The sequence below is a fragment of the Eubalaena glacialis genome, chromosome 6, assembly GCF_028564815.1.
Source record: "Eubalaena glacialis isolate mEubGla1 chromosome 6, mEubGla1.1.hap2.+ XY, whole genome shotgun sequence".
In the NCBI taxonomy this organism is placed as follows: domain Eukaryota; kingdom Metazoa; phylum Chordata; class Mammalia; order Artiodactyla; family Balaenidae; genus Eubalaena; species Eubalaena glacialis.
Genome location: NC_083721.1, coordinates 140,891,721 through 140,910,329, shown reverse-complemented (window position 1 = coordinate 140,910,329; position 18,609 = coordinate 140,891,721). Strand labels below are relative to the sequence as shown.

General features: G+C 37.0%; 1 protein-coding gene across 2 annotated transcripts in view; it reads left to right on the top strand.

Moving 5' to 3' along the window:
- Nucleotides 1-18,609, top strand: part of ATP2C1 (ATPase secretory pathway Ca2+ transporting 1) — a 104,097-nt gene that overhangs the window by 30,533 nt on the left and 54,955 nt on the right. For both annotated transcript variants that reach the window (XM_061194676.1, XM_061194675.1), the window contains 5 exons: nt 8,187-8,297; nt 9,749-9,865; nt 12,242-12,331; nt 14,350-14,385; nt 17,744-17,805. In XM_061194676.1, coding sequence (XP_061050659.1) covers nt 8,229-8,297; nt 9,749-9,865; nt 12,242-12,331; nt 14,350-14,385; nt 17,744-17,805 — 374 coding nt within the window. In that variant the 5' untranslated portion in view covers nt 8,187-8,228. The remainder of the gene's footprint in view (nt 1-8,186; nt 8,298-9,748; nt 9,866-12,241; nt 12,332-14,349; nt 14,386-17,743; nt 17,806-18,609) is intronic.

The following is an 18,609-nucleotide window of genomic DNA, read 5'->3' as shown; positions in this document are numbered from 1 at the left end:
TGCAGCTTTAATTTTTTTGCCAAGAATACTTATAGAACCTGTATTCTTGATAAACACCTCACTTATTAGTAAGACTTGCCCACTAGGAGACACTTGCCAGCTTCTGCTTTGCTCCATGCCAGCAGTCTGATTCTTGGAGAGCTTCATCAGGGACAGGCTGACTTTTCCTGCTTGCATGGCTGCTACATTTGCCAATAAAATACAGTTTCTGGCAATTGGAAACCTTAATCTCAACACTTTCAAAGGTGAAATACATGGACTTGCTAGTCCTTGTAGAAGACAGTAGACTAAATTTGTGGATGATTACATACTCTTTCTGATCAGTCCTGTCACCTTTTTGTACTTTCAGTGAAAGATCATTTAAGAGGCATAGGTATGTCTCAGGATAACACTATTCTATTGCTGTGTAATTGTCCATTAAGAAAAATCCCAGTATTTTCTTTTTTTCAAATAGTATTTCTGATGCTGGATATTGTTAAGAGCTTCGCAGAGGGTACCAAGATGACAAAAACCATGTCATACTCATGTGAAGATCTAGAGTGGGGGCGAGACAGATGCATAAATGTTATATCACTAGTGTTAACCTTAGGGGAAGGGAACCACACGCTAGGCACCATGCGACACACTTTTATAAATGGTGTTTCTTTTAGCTCTTGTTGAAATGAAAATAGGTAATATTTCGATTTTCCACTGAGAAAAAAAGACACGGAGAAGTTAGTAACTTGTTCTGGGACACAGAGATGGCAAGACAGAGAATTGGGATTATAAATTGGGATCTAGTCAAGTCTGACCTTGACCAGAGCAGTGTTCCCTGGACCAGCCTCATCAACATTCCCTGAGAACTTGTTAGAAATGTACTTTCTGGACCTACCCAAGACCAGCTGATTCAAAAACTCGGGCTGGGGCCCAGTCACCTGTGTTTTAACAAGCCCTCCAGGTGATTCTGAGGTTCACTAGTAATCTTTCTGATTACTGGTGTCTTTCTGTTTACTTGCAAGTGAACCTTGGAAAATTTTTATTGTCAAGAGTTGACCTGAAACTAGTAAGTTTGAAAAATCACTATACTAGAGTGTTTCACCCCCTCCCCCAACCCCCCCCTTTAAAGCTGTAAAACTCTTTGTTTAAATACTCTTTTTCCCCCAAAGCTAAAACATAGAATACATAAAAACAAAACTATTGTTTGAAGTTGGAGTGGGCATGGGACCTTGTCCTGTCTTCCCATTCTGAAGGGGATGTTTGGTTTGATACCTGCTGTACTCTACTGTTATCCGCCCCGACCCCCGCCAGCTGAGTGTGGTATGGTGTGGGTATAAACACTTATACAGAGTTACAGAAAAATATTGGCCGCCTTGTTCTCAACCAGAAGGTCAGTTAAAGAAACTTGGAGTCATTTGGTCAATACCTTTGGGACCAAAATTCACTACTATTTCTAATGATAGTGCCATGGGCCTTTCTTACAATTATGACTTGCAGGTACCAAAAGTGCAAATTCTCCCTTCTACCTGGAGTGTGTTTTATGCACGTAAGCTTCTCTGTGTTAGTAATTACAACCACATCTAGGTGGGATTGTTTAGTGTCATTCACTTTTGGCTTTAATCAGCAAGCAATTGAGCAGGTCTACTTGATTTCTGTAAATCACTGTGAACCTGCAGTTCTTGGAACTGCTGTCCTCAGTGTTGTTGGAACTGCTTTGTCACTGTTGTTTTCTTCTGCCTGTGTATGCCTTCTTCACGTTTTTATAATAGCATTGTATGGTTTGGCCTTTAGAGTTCCCAGGATAGCCCTGCTTTCCTATGCTATAGTTATTAAACAACTGTGGAGAGGTGCCTGGTTCGTTCAAGTTCAATGCCTGGCAGACTTGATTTTCTTGGGCGTTAGAGGTCTTTCTGATTACTTGCAAGTGAAACTTGGAAAACTTACTGTCAAAGAGTTGACCTGAAAAATTTTAATAACTCTGTTTAATAACTCCCCAACTTTGCAGGGATGAAGTATTTTCAGTTTTCCCCCATGGCTTGACTTCTTTTGGGTAATTTGGGCTACCTTTGCTGACTTTCTTTTAAAAATCAGATTTCTGCTCATGTGCTGAATGAAGTAACAGAATTTGTAAAACTAATTTTTCCTCAGGGATAGTGTGTAAACTTCTGGTGGTGGTTCATTTTAGAAGGTATTTACCTTGTAAAAATAAAATCTTATAATGTTCATATTTAATCTAACCGTGCCTTTCAGCCCCATTCTCTAGGCCAGTGATTATCAACATTGGCTGCACATTAGACCCTCCCTGGGGAGCTTTTAAAAATAAATGTCTTGGCTTCACCCCAGACCTAATAATTCACACTCTCTAGGATGGGGCCTGGACACTTGGATTAAAACAGAAACAGAAGACCCCTGTCTTAGTCTGCTCTGACTGCTATCGTAGACTGGGTGGCTTAAACAACAGACATTTATTGCTCATTGTTCTGGAGGCTGGGGAGTCGAAGATCAGGGTGCTGGTGAGGGTCCTCTCCTGGCTTGCAGCTGGTCATCTTTTTGTTGTGTCCTCACATGGTGGGAGCGGGGCAGGGTGGGGGTCGGGGGGAGAGCCTACCTGCCTGCCCGGCTCATGCACATGCAGGCTCTCTCTGGTGTTTGTTTTAAGGGCCCTGATCCTATCATGAGGGTTCCACCCTTATAACCTAATTATCTCCCAGAGGCCCCATGTCTGAATACCATTACATTGGGGGGTTAGGATTTCAACTTATGAATAGAGAGGAACACAGTTCAGTCTGTAGCAACCCTCATGTAATTCTGATGTGTATCAGAATTGGAAACTGATGGATAACGGTGCTTAGACTCAAAAATATGAGTGAAACACCTGGGAATCCTGGTAAAATGGGCATATGCGTTCAGTAGGTCTGTTATGGGGCCTATGTATATAGGACCCATATTTGACTGAATTATAACATCCTAAAGATCTGAAGGTTTCTGCAGTTTTTAAATGCATCCAATTAAAAACTTATAGCTTGTCTTACTGTCTGGTTAGATCTGAGTCATTTAGTAGAGGCAGAGGTACATAATAAAACAGTTCTTTCATTTTAGCCAGATTGGCCTACTTACATATTAAATTTCTATTGCTGTGACTTTTAGTAGTGTTCATCTCTTGTTTGGAATACTTCCTTGGCATATCTTAGCTATTCTTTGCTGTTCGTTCTTCATGGCTTAGCTCAGGGAAGTTTTCCCTGAAACCTGAATCTATAGACAGTGAACTTCTGAATAACATGTGAAAGACATGTTATCTCTTAAAATGGTTTATTTCAGGTGGTTAAGATGGTTACCTTCAACTTAACTTCTGTGAACTTACTTGTATTTTATAATTCTCAAATTGAAGCATTACTGAATCACTCAGAGATTGTTTTTAAGCTGAAATGTTTGCATAATAGCATAATAATACGTTAATAGCTGCCAAACTTTTCCATAGTGGTTGCACCTTTTAACAGTTCACCAACAGCATATGAGGGTTCCAGTTTCTCTGCATTCTCTCCAACACTTCTTATTGGCAGTCTTTTTAAGTTTAGCCATCCTAGTGGGTGTGAGGTATTATCTCATTGTGGTTTTAATATGTATTTGTCTCATGACTAATGATGTTGAGGAGCTTCTCTTGTGCTTATTGCTCATTTGTATATCTTCTTTGTAGGAATATATGTTCAGATCTTTTACTCATTTTTAATTGGGTTATTGGTCCTTTTTTCTTTTATTGTTGAATTGTAAGAGTTTATATATTGTAGATATAAGCCCCTTATCAGATAAATGACTTGCAGATATTTTTTCCCATTCCGTGGGTTATCTTTTTAACTTTCTTGATGGTGTCCTTTGCAGCACAAAATTTTAAAATTTTGATGATGTGCAGTCTTTTTCTTTTGTTTCTTGTACTTTTGGCATTATGTCTAGGATGCCATGGTCAAGAAGATTTAAGCCCATGTCTTGTAAGAGTTTTATAGTTTCAGCTCTTACATTTAGGTCTTTGATCCATTTTGAATTAATTTTTATATATGGTGTGAGGGAGGGGTATAGCTTTAATCTTTTTTGTGTGGTTATACAGTTGTCCCAGCACCATTTGTTGAAAAGAGTCTCCAAGTATTCTTTACCAGGGTGAATAGTGTTACTATTTAGCATGTAAGACAAGCTAGAAATCTAGTTCATCATCATGTCCTGTCATTTTTACCTCTACTTGTACTATTTCTGCACCTTATCACCCTGTCCAAGCTACATTTAGCTGTTGTTTAGACTTATGTAATAGGTTCCAGACTGGTCGTGTTCTCACCACTCTTACTCTCCACTCCTTTTATTTTCCAACTTGTAGCCTTTATTTATTATTATTATTTTTCAGACCACAGTTCAAGGTCTTCCTTTTGCTCTTAAGATCAATATAGAAATTCTACAGTATGGCCCATAAGACCCTGTAGGATCCCCACCCACTTCTTTAGCCTGTTTTTGCTTTGTATGTTGTCTTGATTTCTTCAATCCAGTTACTTCTCAGAGGAGTGTTTCAATATGCTCCCTCCACCATAGCTACCAACGTGCCTGCATCCTACTTGTGTTACTCTGCCTTCCCATCTGTAACTGAATGAACTGTCCATCCCTTTATCTAAGACCAGCCCTATTCAAAATTGGCCAGATTCCACCCCTCTCATTTAGTCCAGAACATCGCTTTATCAGTTGTCCTGTCTCTCTTCTGTGTTGTCAGTTATCATTCTAATCAACATACAAACATGATGTTATTTCTTCCATCTTAAAAAAAAAAAAAAACCCAACCCTTGACCCTACATTTCATTCTGTCTATGATCCCATTTCCCTGCTCCTCTTTTGCATCAGAATGGGAATTACTTATACTTGCTGTCTCTTAACTTCTCTCCTGCTGTTTCCGCTGAACCCACTCCTGATTTTTGGGTCCCACTATACTACACTGAACTCATTTATTTATCTCCTTGTCACCAAGTCCTGTGGTCAGTTCTCAGTTCTTACCTTAACTTTTCAGTAACATTTGGCCCAGCCCGTTACACTGTCCTTGAAATACTTGCTTTTCTCTTGGTTCTCCTTTTACCTCACTGGTTGCTCCTTCTTGGTCTTTTCTCTTGGTCACTGCTCATCTTGGATTTCTGTCTGTTGGGAGGATGCCCTAGGGTCAGCCTGCAGATCTCTTCCCTTTCTTCTGTGCTGGTGTGTATGTTTATCCTCAGATTTAATACCATTTATATGCTCATGACGACACATGCTTGCTTCAGCCTGGACCTCTCCTAGGTGCGCACGTACCCACCTTCCTCCTGGACATTTCCACCTAGATGTTTAATAGCTGGTTCCCTTGCTTCTTTCAGGTCTCTGCCCAAATGTCACCTTACTGGAGAGGTCCTCCTTGCGGTGCCCACCACCCCCCACCATATAAAATGAAGTAACTCCTCCCTTGCTTATCCTTCTTTTCTTAATTGTTTTCTAGAACATTTATCGTGTATTATTTATGGTCTTTTGCTTCCTATTGGTATGTAGCTCCATGAGGATAGAGTTCTTAACTGTTTGGTCACTTTTGTGTCCCCAGTACCAAGAATAATAAGCATCGATTATGTGTCAAAGGACTGAATGAGTGAGTGGATGAATGTTGGCCATCTTTAGTGCTTCACTCTCGCCGTGCTCCCCCTTCCCCCCCTTCCTCACACATTCAGTTCCTTCTGTTCTTCCATCCCCTCCCTCAGGCAGCTTCTTGCCTCTCACTTCCATCAGCATCACTTCCTCATCAGACCTTTCCTGTCCTGATTGTAGTCTCTGATTGCAAGCGCCCTTAGCCGTGGACTCCTTCATAGTAGTGAGCATTTCAGTTTCCATTCATTTGTGCTGTTCTTTGTTAATACCTGTCTTCTGTTTCCCTCCACTTGCCCTCCCCCTTATTTTGCTCTCTCTTAAAATCTAAGGGCCTAGCACAGAGTCAGATTCTCAATAAATGGCAGGTGTTTGTTAAAAGAGTAAATGAATGAACAAATTAAAATATTTTTATGATTTATATAACTCACAACCCATTTGAGTTGGTAAATCTCTGTAACATTTGCTTAAAAAGAAAATAGGATTAAAATTTAATGATTTCATAATTTTAAGTTGATACAGAGTCTAGTAAGCATAAATACAGTTAACATCACTGCCTTTGGCCAAGAATTTACTGGGCTGTGGCCTCCCTCTCTTGTGGAAACCAGTCCTTATCGTGGATGGCCATCCAGCCTCTGCCACTACCCCTAGTATCTGGCACTCTTCGTTCTAAGTCCTGAAGTTGGTCTGCTGTAAACTCACCCTTTGGGTTTGGGGTTGCCCTCTTGCCCTTCATATATGTAGAGAGTTATCTTATCCTTTATTAAATGAAATATAGTCTCACTTCTTTCTGTTGAGATTTTTGAGCTCTTTTGGGCCCATGTAATGCTCCTGAGGGATTTTATGTAAAGTGTGTTCCAACATAGACCCTATTTATATACCAACTACCAAAGGGTAACTTTTAAAAAAGACTTTTGTGAGTAAGGCTCTTGTACCGGAGGTGGCAGTTTCCAATATGTTAATGATATGTTTAATAGAAGTATGTCTAATAGAAGAATTACTGCAAATCTAGCTTTACTAACCTTAATAATTTATTGAGCTCATTATATTATTGAGTATGTGCGTATAAATATTAAATAGTTTTGGAGAAAATAGCTATTTCAGTGTTTATTACTAGTGGGTCAAATACTGTATTAATGGATGTAATCCTCAAACAACCTTAGGCACTATCCTCATATTATATATGAAGAAACTGATGTACGTGAATCTTGGAAATAAAAGATTTTCTTAATCTCATTGTCACTGCAGGCAGTGTAAACATATTTGATCCTTCTTAATGATCTCAGAAGATAAAATAACCATGTCAAGAAAGGTAATCTGTTTCCAGTTTCCTCAGAATTTTTGGTCACTAGTATCTTCTCATTAAAAGAAAAATACTTTATGCTCTTTTCTTTAAAATACTTAAATATTTAACAATGCCTTTGTAATAGATGAGATTAGAAAATGCGTATATGATTGTTCCAGAACTTGGATACATTGGGAAATACTTTTTTTTTCCATAGCTATTTACTGTTTTTTTGGAGTAAGTACAAAGTTTTTTTTTTTTTTTAAATGGATACAGGTCTCTATAATAATACTTTAATAGTAATAGAAACTTAAATTATTATTTTTTTGACCTTATTTGTTGTCTTAAAGAAGTGCTGCCTCAAAAACAATTTTTAGGGAAATATTTTATCCTAAATATGTTGATTATCCAAGATTGAAAACATTTCACCTGGAAGCTTAAAGATTTGTATCTTGGCAATAAGATGATCACTTCAGTTTCAGTATTGTTTAAATCAGTGGATGTGTGGCAGCTGAAATGTTTTCTTCTCTAAAGTTTCAGCGTGGAGCTTTTGTCTCCCTTTCTCATACTTTTTCAAAACTTTTTGTCTATAAAGATTCAAGTCTGGATTGGAGATTTATTTCTAGAAGTGTGTTAAACACTTTTCTGTAGATATTTGCTTATGAAGCTGCATCAAGTAGGTGCCGTGGTTACCATCATCTCTGTGACTCACTGCTTGTTCACAGCCCCTTCACTCACCTGTGTGTCCTCTGCTTGTCTGGTTTCTCTGCTTTCTGTTTCCCCTCGTTTGAGAATGGGTTTGTAAGTCTGATGTTCTGTCATGGTGCTTCGGTAGAGTAGCCTGGTGTCCTTTCTGTATAGTTAAGAAATGAGCTGGTCAACAGGAGTAGTTAAAATGGAGCAAGCTTAGCTGTTCCTTGTCCCTCGTGTTAAACATAATGAGTTTAGAGGATTATGACTCCATGTAATCATTGGGATCTGCTAGACAGGACATCTGTTTTACTTTTTACTCATTACACTGGTGTATAAATAGCATCTTTTTTTTTTTTTTAATGTGAAAATTATTTTGTGTTCTAGCTAGCACTGGTGACTTAATTTTTGAAATGTGCTTTCTGGAATAGCACATGGTTAGTATAAAATTATCTTAATAGGACTGGATACTCATTATTAGTCTGAAAATATTTGTTTTCTAACTGTGAAAAAAGGTTTCTGGGAACGTTTGAATTTTCATTTATTCTAGACCGCATTAGAATTGTTTAGTATATTCAAATATTTTTCCTTTGGTTTTATTTCCTAGGTTGCACGTTTTCAAAAAATTCCTAATGCTGAAAATGAGACAATGATTCCTGTATTGACATCAAAAAAAGCAAGTGAATTACCAGTCAGTGAAGTTGCAAGCATTCTCCAAGTAAGTGCTTGGTGGGGAGGAAGGGAGTGGATAGTAGAATGAGTCACTTAGACTCTATAGATAAGTGCTATCTGGTAGAATTTTCTGTGATGACAGAAATATTCTGTTCTGCACTGTCCAGTGCAGTAGCCACTAGTTAAACATGACAGTTGAGGATTTAAAGTACAGATAGTTTAGGGGAGGAACTAAAATTAATTTAATTTAGTTTTTATTCATTGAAATTTAAATAGGTGCATGAGGCTAGTGGTTACCTGATTGGACGGTGCAGCTCTAGATCATTAGTATTGCTAGGGACTATTTGTGCTGTGTGAGGATTAGTTGGATTAGGAAAATAACTTAATTATTAACATAAGTAGAGTTAGGAGTTTATCTTTTTTTAATGTGTTTTCTAATGTAAAAGCTAAGTACAAGTTCAGAACTGCAAATAAACTTTGCTTATGTAATTTAGTCTCTTCCTGGTTTTAAAAAGCACAATCTAATGAAACATGAGGAAAAGAATATTTAAAATTCTCCCCTCAGAATTCACATATTTTAACAATGGCATTAAAAACATCGGGTATCCTTTTTTTGAGGTTTTTTTTGGGGGGCGAGTTGTATTTATACTCTGTTTTAAAACCACTTACTCTAAATATATTTGTGTCGCAAGACTCTGTTAGTGAACTCTATTATAAAGCTTTTGGCCAGAGAAACTTAATTATTTTAGAGATGCAAGTAATTTATTCTTTAATGATAGTTAAAATAATAAATCATGAGAGTCAGTGACTGAAGAATGTAGGTGGTGTTCATAGGGCATAAAATGTCCCAAGAACCAGTTCATGTTAACTTCATTATTTTGAGTAATTTAAGAACCACAGATTTTCTGCTTGGAATAAATATACAGTCCAAGAACAAAAGGTAACACCAATCTCAGAATTTTGATAGGCTCAGAGAACAGGAAAGATGCGTGATCTTTTGGAGAAACTAATTTTAGAAAACAACAAGACAACAGTGAAAATGAAGAAAACTAGTTAAAATGTACTGGTATTTTGCTTTCTGTACATCCTGACTGGTTTGTGTTATTTCTCTTTCTCCAAAGAAAATCATAATTTTTTTGTTTATTAAACTCTATCTTGTTGCTTACATTAAAAATTTTTTTATTGAGGTATAATTTATATAAAATACAGTGTACTCATATTAAATGTACAGTTTGCATTTTGACAGATGTAACCATCACCACAATTAAGATGTAGAAAATTTTCATCACTCCAAAAAGCTTCCACATGTTTTTTGCAGCTAATCCCTCCCAGTGCTCTGGCCCCAGGCAACCACTGATATGCTTTCTGTCCCCATAGATTAGTTTTGACTGTCATAGAAGTTCCTGTAAGTGTGATCATATGTATGTACTTTTTTTGTGTTTTCTTTTTTTTTCTCTGCTAATATTGTCAATGACTTTTATGGGTAAAATCTCATAGGCTGATCTTCAGAATGGTCTAAACAAATGTGAAGTAAGTCATCGGAGAGCCTTCCATGGCTGGAATGAGTTTGATATCAGTGAAGATGAGCCACTATGGAAGAAGTATATTTCTCAGGTGAGATATTTTTATTTTCTCCTGTTGTGTAACTTACATGTATTTTTGTAAATGTAGTTGTTTACTTTTGTGAAGTTATTTTTGGAGAAAGGAAATAATATTTTTAAATGTTTTTTACCTAAATTTTGTCATTTGTTAGAGTTTATTGTTACATTGGAATTTCTATGATTTTAGTGTGCAAATCTTTAAGGACTTATATTACATGGAGGTGATACTATTAACAGTAGTTTCCTTTGCAGGTGTCTTAACTTAAATATTTTTTATTATAGAAATGCTAATTTTTTTTAAAGTAATATGGCTAGCTTAGAAAATTAGTGAAAGTTAGGTCATTGGACTGCCTGGGTACAAGTTCCACCTTTATTTCTTACTAGCTGTGTGCTCTTTTTTATCCTCTGAGCCTTATCTGTAAAATGGGGATAATAATCTTAGGAGATGGTAAGCTATCAATAGATGATAGCTATTTTTAATTATATTTTATTAATGTCCTAATCTTTTCAGAAAGATTTACTGTAGGATTTTTCTTATCTTTATGACAAGTATATTAGTGAAAAGCTAAAAAACTCCTATGGCCAGTTTTCAAGTAGTAGGATTAGTTTGCCAAACAAATAAATTCTTTTTAGTGAAGAAACTTTCTAATGCCTTCTAACCTGCAGGTTCTTTTTAAAAAAAAATCTTTGTTTAACTTTTCTAAAGGGCCTTGCCTGTTAATGAACCAAAATTTATCAGTTTTAACTTATTTAAATGAATTTGTCTAAAGTAGAAAAACTGAATTTTTAGAGAAGAACCTTGTATCTGTCTTGTTTTTATTGGAATATTTTTTATATGTATATTTGTATTCTCACATTTACTACATTTCCACATTACTTAAAACTTCAGAAGTTTATTCTGGATTTATAAATTACAGTGATTTGACTTATCACTAGGCAATATGATTTTTAATGTTTTGCTTTCTTGATCCTGTTTCAAAGCTAGAGTACCTGCATCATGAGATTGCTGTGAGAATGAAATGAAATAGTGCCTGTAATGTAGTTAAGTGCAAGCAGTAATTAACAGTAAATATCAATTGTTAATCATAAAGCACTGGACGACTCCTCACTCCTCTACAGAGAACACTGAATTTGTTGTTCTGCAAACATTTGGAGCCTGCCATCTGTCAGGTGGTTTCCTTAGTACCATGGCACAGCTGTTTTAGGGTGAAATAAAATGATCATGGGCCTTGCTCTCAAAGTGTGGTGATAGCAGCTCATGTTTGAGGGGTTTGTAGTTTACACAGTGATTTAATATACATTCTTGGTTAATCCTTACCACAGTTTTTGGTACAAGGTAGGGAAGCACCCCCAGGGCTTAAAAAATTAAGGTCACACAAAATTGGAGCTGGATTCAAACCCAGGTACTCTGGCTCAGCTTGTGTGTAGTTTGTCAACCCTGAACCACATTGCAGTTGTACTTTTATTTTGCTGGAGCAGTGATTTTCAATCCTCTGTGCATTAGAATCACTTGGGGAGTGCTTTAAAAATGCTGAAGCCTGGGCCCTGTGCCCAGAGATTCTGATTTGATTGCTCTGGTGTGAACCTGGGCATTTGTTGGAAACTCTTCACGTGATTCTGATGTGAAGCAGGGTTGCAACCACTGTGCCAAGGAATGGAGCCATAAAGGGAGTGGGAGGTGGTGGCATCTAACTTCAGAGTTATGATATCCAGGGGCTGAGGCTCTCTGCTGGGATAGATTCTTTGCAAAGTTACTTTGCAACTTTGACGGCGATTGGCACCGTTTCATCAGAGGAAGGCACTCTGGCAGCAGAGCTCTGACGTTTAACTAGGATGTCCAACTGGAAGAATTTGGGGTGGCTCTGGTGCTTGGTCATTTAAGAGCTGCCTGATTGAGTTGGTGCTGTGGTTTGTTTCTTTAGATACTTTTGTCTCTGCTAGCTAGATGTCAGGAAAACCAGTGTTGGGAAAATCTTCAGCTTCTTCTGTGGTGAGGATCTTACTGTCTGCTCTTAGCTGCCCTGCCCCTCCCCTGGTGGGGGGTGGTTATTCCTGTGGTGGGTGGGTCAACCACAGAATTGTAATCTACACCCATTTACTTATAGTATAGGAATGCTGAGGAATGTTTGGAATTTATAATTTAGGTGTTCTACCCAGTGCTTAATGTAAACCTTTAGCTTAAAAGTTATTTTCCATTTATTCTAGCCCCGGTAGAAATTCAGAACAGCTTATAGCATACTAAAAATACATGTGTACTATAAGGAATTGGTAAATTCTTAGTGTTAAGTAATAATGCCCTGATAGTTTTGTTTTTTAGGCTTTTGCTGTGCTGGTACACAACTGTCTTTCATACAAAACTGTTGAATTGCTGTTTTTTTTTCACTTTCAGTTTAAAAATCCCCTTATTATGCTGCTTCTGGCTTCTGCAGTCATCAGTGTTTTAATGCATCAGTTTGATGATGCTGTCAGTATCACTGTGGTAAGAAAAAATATATATTTTTAAAAATTGTTAATCATATAAATTAGGATTGGCTTTTATTTTAGAAAATGAATTGAGACATGCCTTAATGCTTCTTCAGGTTTTTTTGTTAAAATCCAAATTCTGGTTTTAGTTGCAGTGATCTCAAGTAATGTTGAAGGGTCTGTGATTGGCACCCTAGAATTATTTAACAATCCGATAATTTAACAGATATGAAATATTTTATAATAATTTTCCAGTTAAATATTTATTTTACTTTCCAATTGAGAATACGTTTCAGTAATCGTGAACTGAAGCCTGACATTTTAAAAATTAAAAGTATTATTTAACAGTGTACTCTGTATTTTTATTCTTTCCAGTTAGGTTATTCTGGCTTTCATCTTTTTTTTTTTTTCTTGCCCTTCTGTTTCATTGTAGTATAAAAATTTATAGTAAGTATAAGCATTGATTAAATCAAGTGTGTTAGGCTTAAGAACACAGTAGAAATGAATGTAGAGCTGTGATTCACCAGCTCTTGCTTGTGGACTCCCAGGAGTCTCTGAGATTCTTTTACGGGAGCATATGAGGTCATAACTACTTTCATAAAACTAAAAACATTATTTGTCTTTTTGCTATAGACATTTGCATCAGTGGTGCAAAAGTGATGGCGGGAAAAACTGTTAGAGCTTTGGCTTGAATCAAAATAATGGCAACAAACTGTCTAGTAGTCATTGTTTTCTTTCCCTGTTTCTCTTAGCAGTGTTTTTGATAAAACAGTAAAACTTAATTTTATTAAGTCTTGATCCTTAAGTATATACCTTTTTAATGTTCTGTGTGATGAAATGGGAAGTACGCATTGAAGTATGATGGTTGTCTCAAGGAAAGGCTGTGTGCTGAGCTGAACTAGCCTTTTACTCGAAAGAATGACTGATAGACAAACTATGGTTATTAAGACTTGGATAACTGGCATACTTTTTTTGAAAGTGAGTGACATGAGCCTATCACTACAAGAAAAACAACTGACAGAATTTGTTGCCAATGGTAAAATTCAAGCTTTCAGTGATAATTAGAATTTTGCAAAAATTTTATGCATTATTTTATGCTGGACAGCTTCCCAGTATTTAAGACCTTATTCTAATGAGATCAGTAGTGATTTTAGTGAATGTGATTTTTTTTTTTAACTATTATGAAATGTGTCAACACTTGAAAGATTTGAATAACCAAGTGAATCAATCTTTTCTAAATGACCAGTGCATGATGATACAAAATATTCGGTGACAAAAGAGCCATTCAACATGCAAAAGAGATCAATAGATTTTAATATAACATTATGAAAAGTTCATTGATAAAGTTTTAGGTTCTATATTGCAAATTACTTTTAAAGTAACAGTTGTCTAATTTTGGTGTAGTAGCTAAGAATAATATCCACAATCATCTGAAAAGGCTTTTAAAATACTCCTGCCTTTTCCAACAATATCTGAATGAGGCTGAATTTTGTTCATATACTTCAGCCTAATCAACATATATCAATAGATTGAATGCAGAAGCAGATACGAGAATCTGGCTGTGTATTAAAGGAGACATTAAAGATAGAAAAATTGAAAGCACTGCCACGTTTCCCACAATTTTTAGGGGGGAATATATTTTTCATAAAAAATGTTGTATGTGTTAACATGTAATGGGCTTACTTTTTTTAGATAATAAGTAGAAATTAAAACTTAGTGATTGAAAATGTATTTAATATGGTAAATATCAATAGCTGGAAGTCACATAAACAAAAGCTGGTCCTCCGTTTGTAAGAGCATAAAAGGATCCTGAGATCAAAGAGTTTGAGAAGCCTTCCTGGGGAGGCAGGTCCCTGTCGGCTGTCCATTTTTCCCCACAGGCCTCAAGGCGGAGTTGTGATTCCTTCCCTGGCTGTTTTGTGCTTAGTGTCTGGTGTCTTGGGGCTGCAGATAGAGTCAGAAAAATAAGATATGATTAACAGTTATTTCAGAAGTTACAATGTCTTATTTAAAAAGGTTGTTTGTTTTGTTTAGGCAATACTTATCGTCGTTACGGTCGCCTTTGTTCAGGTGAGTAAGTAGCCTATTTTGACAACATAAAAATGGTATTTTAGTTAATTGCTTAAAAAAATCAAGGTGGCTTATGTTAAAATGTATAGTTAATGGGTATGTTGGTCAGAACAATTTATTCTTTGTTTTTGAAATAATTTCAAAAACAATAACTCTCCAAGGAAGTTTGTGGAACCAACTTGACTGCTTTGGTTTAGGCAGTGGCATGAAGAAAATCTAGTTTTTTATTTGATGATGTTAAAGATAACTGAAGCAGATGGAAACAGAAAGTACAGTAATAGAAATAAAATCCAGCAGTAGACTTTTAAATTTTTTCCAGTTAAAAGATTGGGCCAGAGTTCAAATTCCTCGTTCCTCCATGGAAGGGATGTTCTGATCTGGGTTGAACTCCCTGTTCAGCATAGACATTGAAACAGTAAAGAAAATATATGAAAAGGAACCCCCTTTAAAAAATTAATGTGAATAATGTGGAGATAATGTCTGGATTTCTGTTGACAAGTATAGATATAAATAAAAACGTGGGCTTAGTTTTATGTTTATTTAAATATCTGATAACTTCTTCAGGTTTTAGAACAGTGTTGGCAGGTGTCATTTGATTAGCTAAAAGTTTTAAAGCATGGTTAATAAGACTAGAAGAATTATTCTAGTTCAGGGAAAAATTAATATGTCATTTGAAATTCATGTTATTTTGAATCGTAAGACTATATTTTAAGTGGCTGTGGTTATTTTCACATCTGTGATTTATTCCTTGGGTATTTCCTGTCATCATCCAGTTTTCCTGTGGTAATCTCTAATTTAGTAATTTGTTTTATAGTCACCCAGTGTAGAAAAGCCGGTTTTAATCATATTATCTGCAGCAAGTTTGTGAGTTGCATTAGTACACCATCAGGGATCCTGTATCTAGGGAATCCTTTTGCTTAGAACAGATAAAAGTTGCCTTAGGGCAGGTGGCGGGCTTAGTTTAGCAGAGGTTATTCCAGGCTGAGCCTCATTGGACACAGCTATTCATTTGGTCATGTGGGTGGCACGACCCACTGGACCAGTAACTGGAACCCTTTTGCATCTTTAATAATGCTACAGATGTATGGAGTGGCTTGCTTCAGAAGTATTCTTACAGTATTATCACTTTGTATGGAAGACGTCAGTAGCTTGGTAATAGCCCCTACTCTCAAAAAAATCCCACAAAATTTCTATTTTAACATACTCAGTGTGGACTTTTACACAGAGATAGTGTGTTACACACCTTAAATGTAGTGGCTGAAACCATCTGCCAAATATCTTTACGATAGGTTCATTTGATAGGTTCATTATTTATATTTGTGTTTTTACCTGTGTTTTAGGAGAATGCTTTTTATAGTCTTTTATTATTTACATCTGCCTTCCCCCCTTTCTAATCTCAGTTTCCCATCCTTATTGTACACCCTTGCAGTCATAAAAATAGCTAATTGTTTTGTATAGTCATATATTGAGGCCACCTTACAATAAATTTAACATTTAACTTTTAGGTGTTCATTTGAGATGGCTGTCAAGTTTTTTGTGGTGTGTTGAAGGATCATTTTGATGTAGAGGTATCTTTGTAGTTGTAGGGAGTAAAGGCTAAGAAGTCTGAAGAGGGAGGTGAAGATTGGGCAACTTCTGTGTCATTTATTAGTAGGATCTAGGAGTAGTGAGTGTTTTCTAGCCTTTTATGGAATTTTTGGGTAAAACTTCCAAATTCCTTAATATCCTTGGTATGATTGGGGGAGGGGTGTCTTTGTAATTTTTTTTTAAATTGAGGTATAGTTGAGATGCAGTATTGTTTCAGGTGCACTATACAGTGATTTGATATTTGTATGCCTTATGAAATGATCATAAGCCTAGTAACCGTCTGTCCCCATACAGAATTATTATAATGTTCCTTATGCTGTATATTACACTGGGTGTCTTGTGAGTTTTATATTTACAGATTTACCTTACTCTCACACTTGTTCCTCTTGCCTAGGTAGTAAAGACAGATTTAGTTCTAAGTTATTCATATACAGCTTTGCATTTTCTATTTGAAAACGTTTGTGATGGGTATGCAGTTTGTTTATTTATTTATTTATTTATTTATTTATTTATGGCTGTGTTGGGTCTTTGTTTCTGTGTGAGGGCTTTCTCCAGTTGCGGCAAGCGGGGGCCACTCTTCATCGCGGTGCGCGGGCCTCTCACTATCGTGGCCTCTCTTGTTACGGAGCACAGGCTCCAGACGCGCAGGCTCAGCAATTGTGGCTCACGGGCCTAGTTGCTCCGTGGCACGCGGGATCCTCCCAGACCAGGGCCCAAACCCGCGTCCCCCGCACTGGCAGGCAGACTCTCAACCACTGCGCCACCAGGGAAGCCCCGGTATGCAGTTTTGATTAGTGCTAGCACTGCAGTCATTTCAAAACACCCCCCGACTTTCACTCCCACTACTCTCCCTACCCCTTCTTCTCCCTTTTTAACCTTAGATCAAAAGATCGGTGTACTTAGTGCAGACATGAGACAAAAATAGCAGTGATGTTTGTGTGAAGCAAGACAGCCCACGTTACTGAGGTGAAGGGTGTCTCTGACTCTCAGCTGTGATTGTATGGTTGGAGGAAGGCTGGAGCCTTACAGAGTTAGGGCCCCTGAGAATTTCCCCTTCCAGGTAATTCAGTCATGGGAAAGGTGTCTGTCAGGGTAGGGCAGCCACATCTCTCTCCTTGTTTAGCGTATGTTCTTCCCAGGCAGATTTGTTTTACAAACCTTTACAGTTGCCTTGGGCTTTAATCCTCAATGCCAGTGTTGTTTGCAGTTAATTGTCTTTGACTTCCTTGTCATTAAACATTAAAAGTAAAGTTATCTTAATTATGAGGCTCAATGGTCTTAACTTTTAATGACTGAAAACTCTATACTCTTTGGACACACGAATCAGTTTTCTTCACTTTCTTATAAGTAACTTGACCTTAGGTTTGCACATTGAATATTGAAATATAAAATTGAGGGACTTCCCTGGCGGCCCAGTGGTTAAGACTCGCACTTGCAATGCAGGGGACGTGGGTTCGAACCTTGGTTGGGGAACTAAGATCCCACATACTGCGTGGTGCGGCCCCCCCCCAAAATATATGTAAATATATATATATAAAAAATTGAGAATACTTAATTACCAAAAATTGGTCACTATAATTTAACATAAGGGACAAGCTTTTATGGGTAGGAATATAAATGCAAGTAAAGAAAAAGATAAAAATTGGGAGAAATGTTAAAATAATGATTGGGGTCAATATTTAGTTAAGTCTAACATAATATATGTTCTTAAGAATGTACATATTTGCATTTCTTTATAAATATTTTTTCTTAATTTTTTTTTTTTTAATAGGAATATCGTTCAGAAAAATCTCTGGAAGAACTGAGTAAACTTATGCCACCAGAATGCCATTGGTATGATCCTTGTTTCTGATATGGATTTCTACTCTTAAAAGTACAAGTTAAATGTGACTAGTACAGTGTACATTGTGGCCCAATATTTGTTTAAACATAAGGTAGAAACCATTAATCTGACATGAAAAATTCATGCCCTATTCAGTATAGCAAGTTGTACTATTAAAACTTTCGTTACTTCTAATTTTGAGATTCTTGAGACATGGATTTATTCAACAGATACTTTCTGTGTGTGACTGCGTGCCAAGCACTGTTGTGGGTGCAGTGATGTATAATCAGACCCTGGTGGTTGAGAAGGTTGCTACAGTTTTCACATTTTACATTTGAGCACCTGGTCTGCTTTTCCAGAGCTTTGTTATTTTTCTTTTAATTCATCTGAGCATCTTAATTACCAAGAGCACAAGAGTAGGTCTTTTCTTGGTTTCTGTATTTGACTTATCTCCTTAGAAGTGGTGATAATGCAATATATTTTCCCTCAGGCAAGCCCACTGGAGGCATTTCTTTTTTTAAACTAAGATTCAGACCTTGTTTCTTGTTTTTTTGTTTTTTTAAAAAAATTAATTAATTAATTTATTATTATTTTCTGGCTGTGTTGGGTCTTCGTTTCCGTGCGAGGGCTTCCTCCAGTTGCGGCAAGCGGGGGCCACTCTTCATCACGGTGCGCAGGCCTCTCACTATCGCGGCCTCTCTTGCTGCGGAGCACAGGCTCCAGACGCGCAGGCTTAGTAGTTGTGGCTCACGGGCCCAGTCGCTCCGCGGCATGTGGGATCCTCCCAGACCAGGGCTTGAACCCGTGTCCCCTGC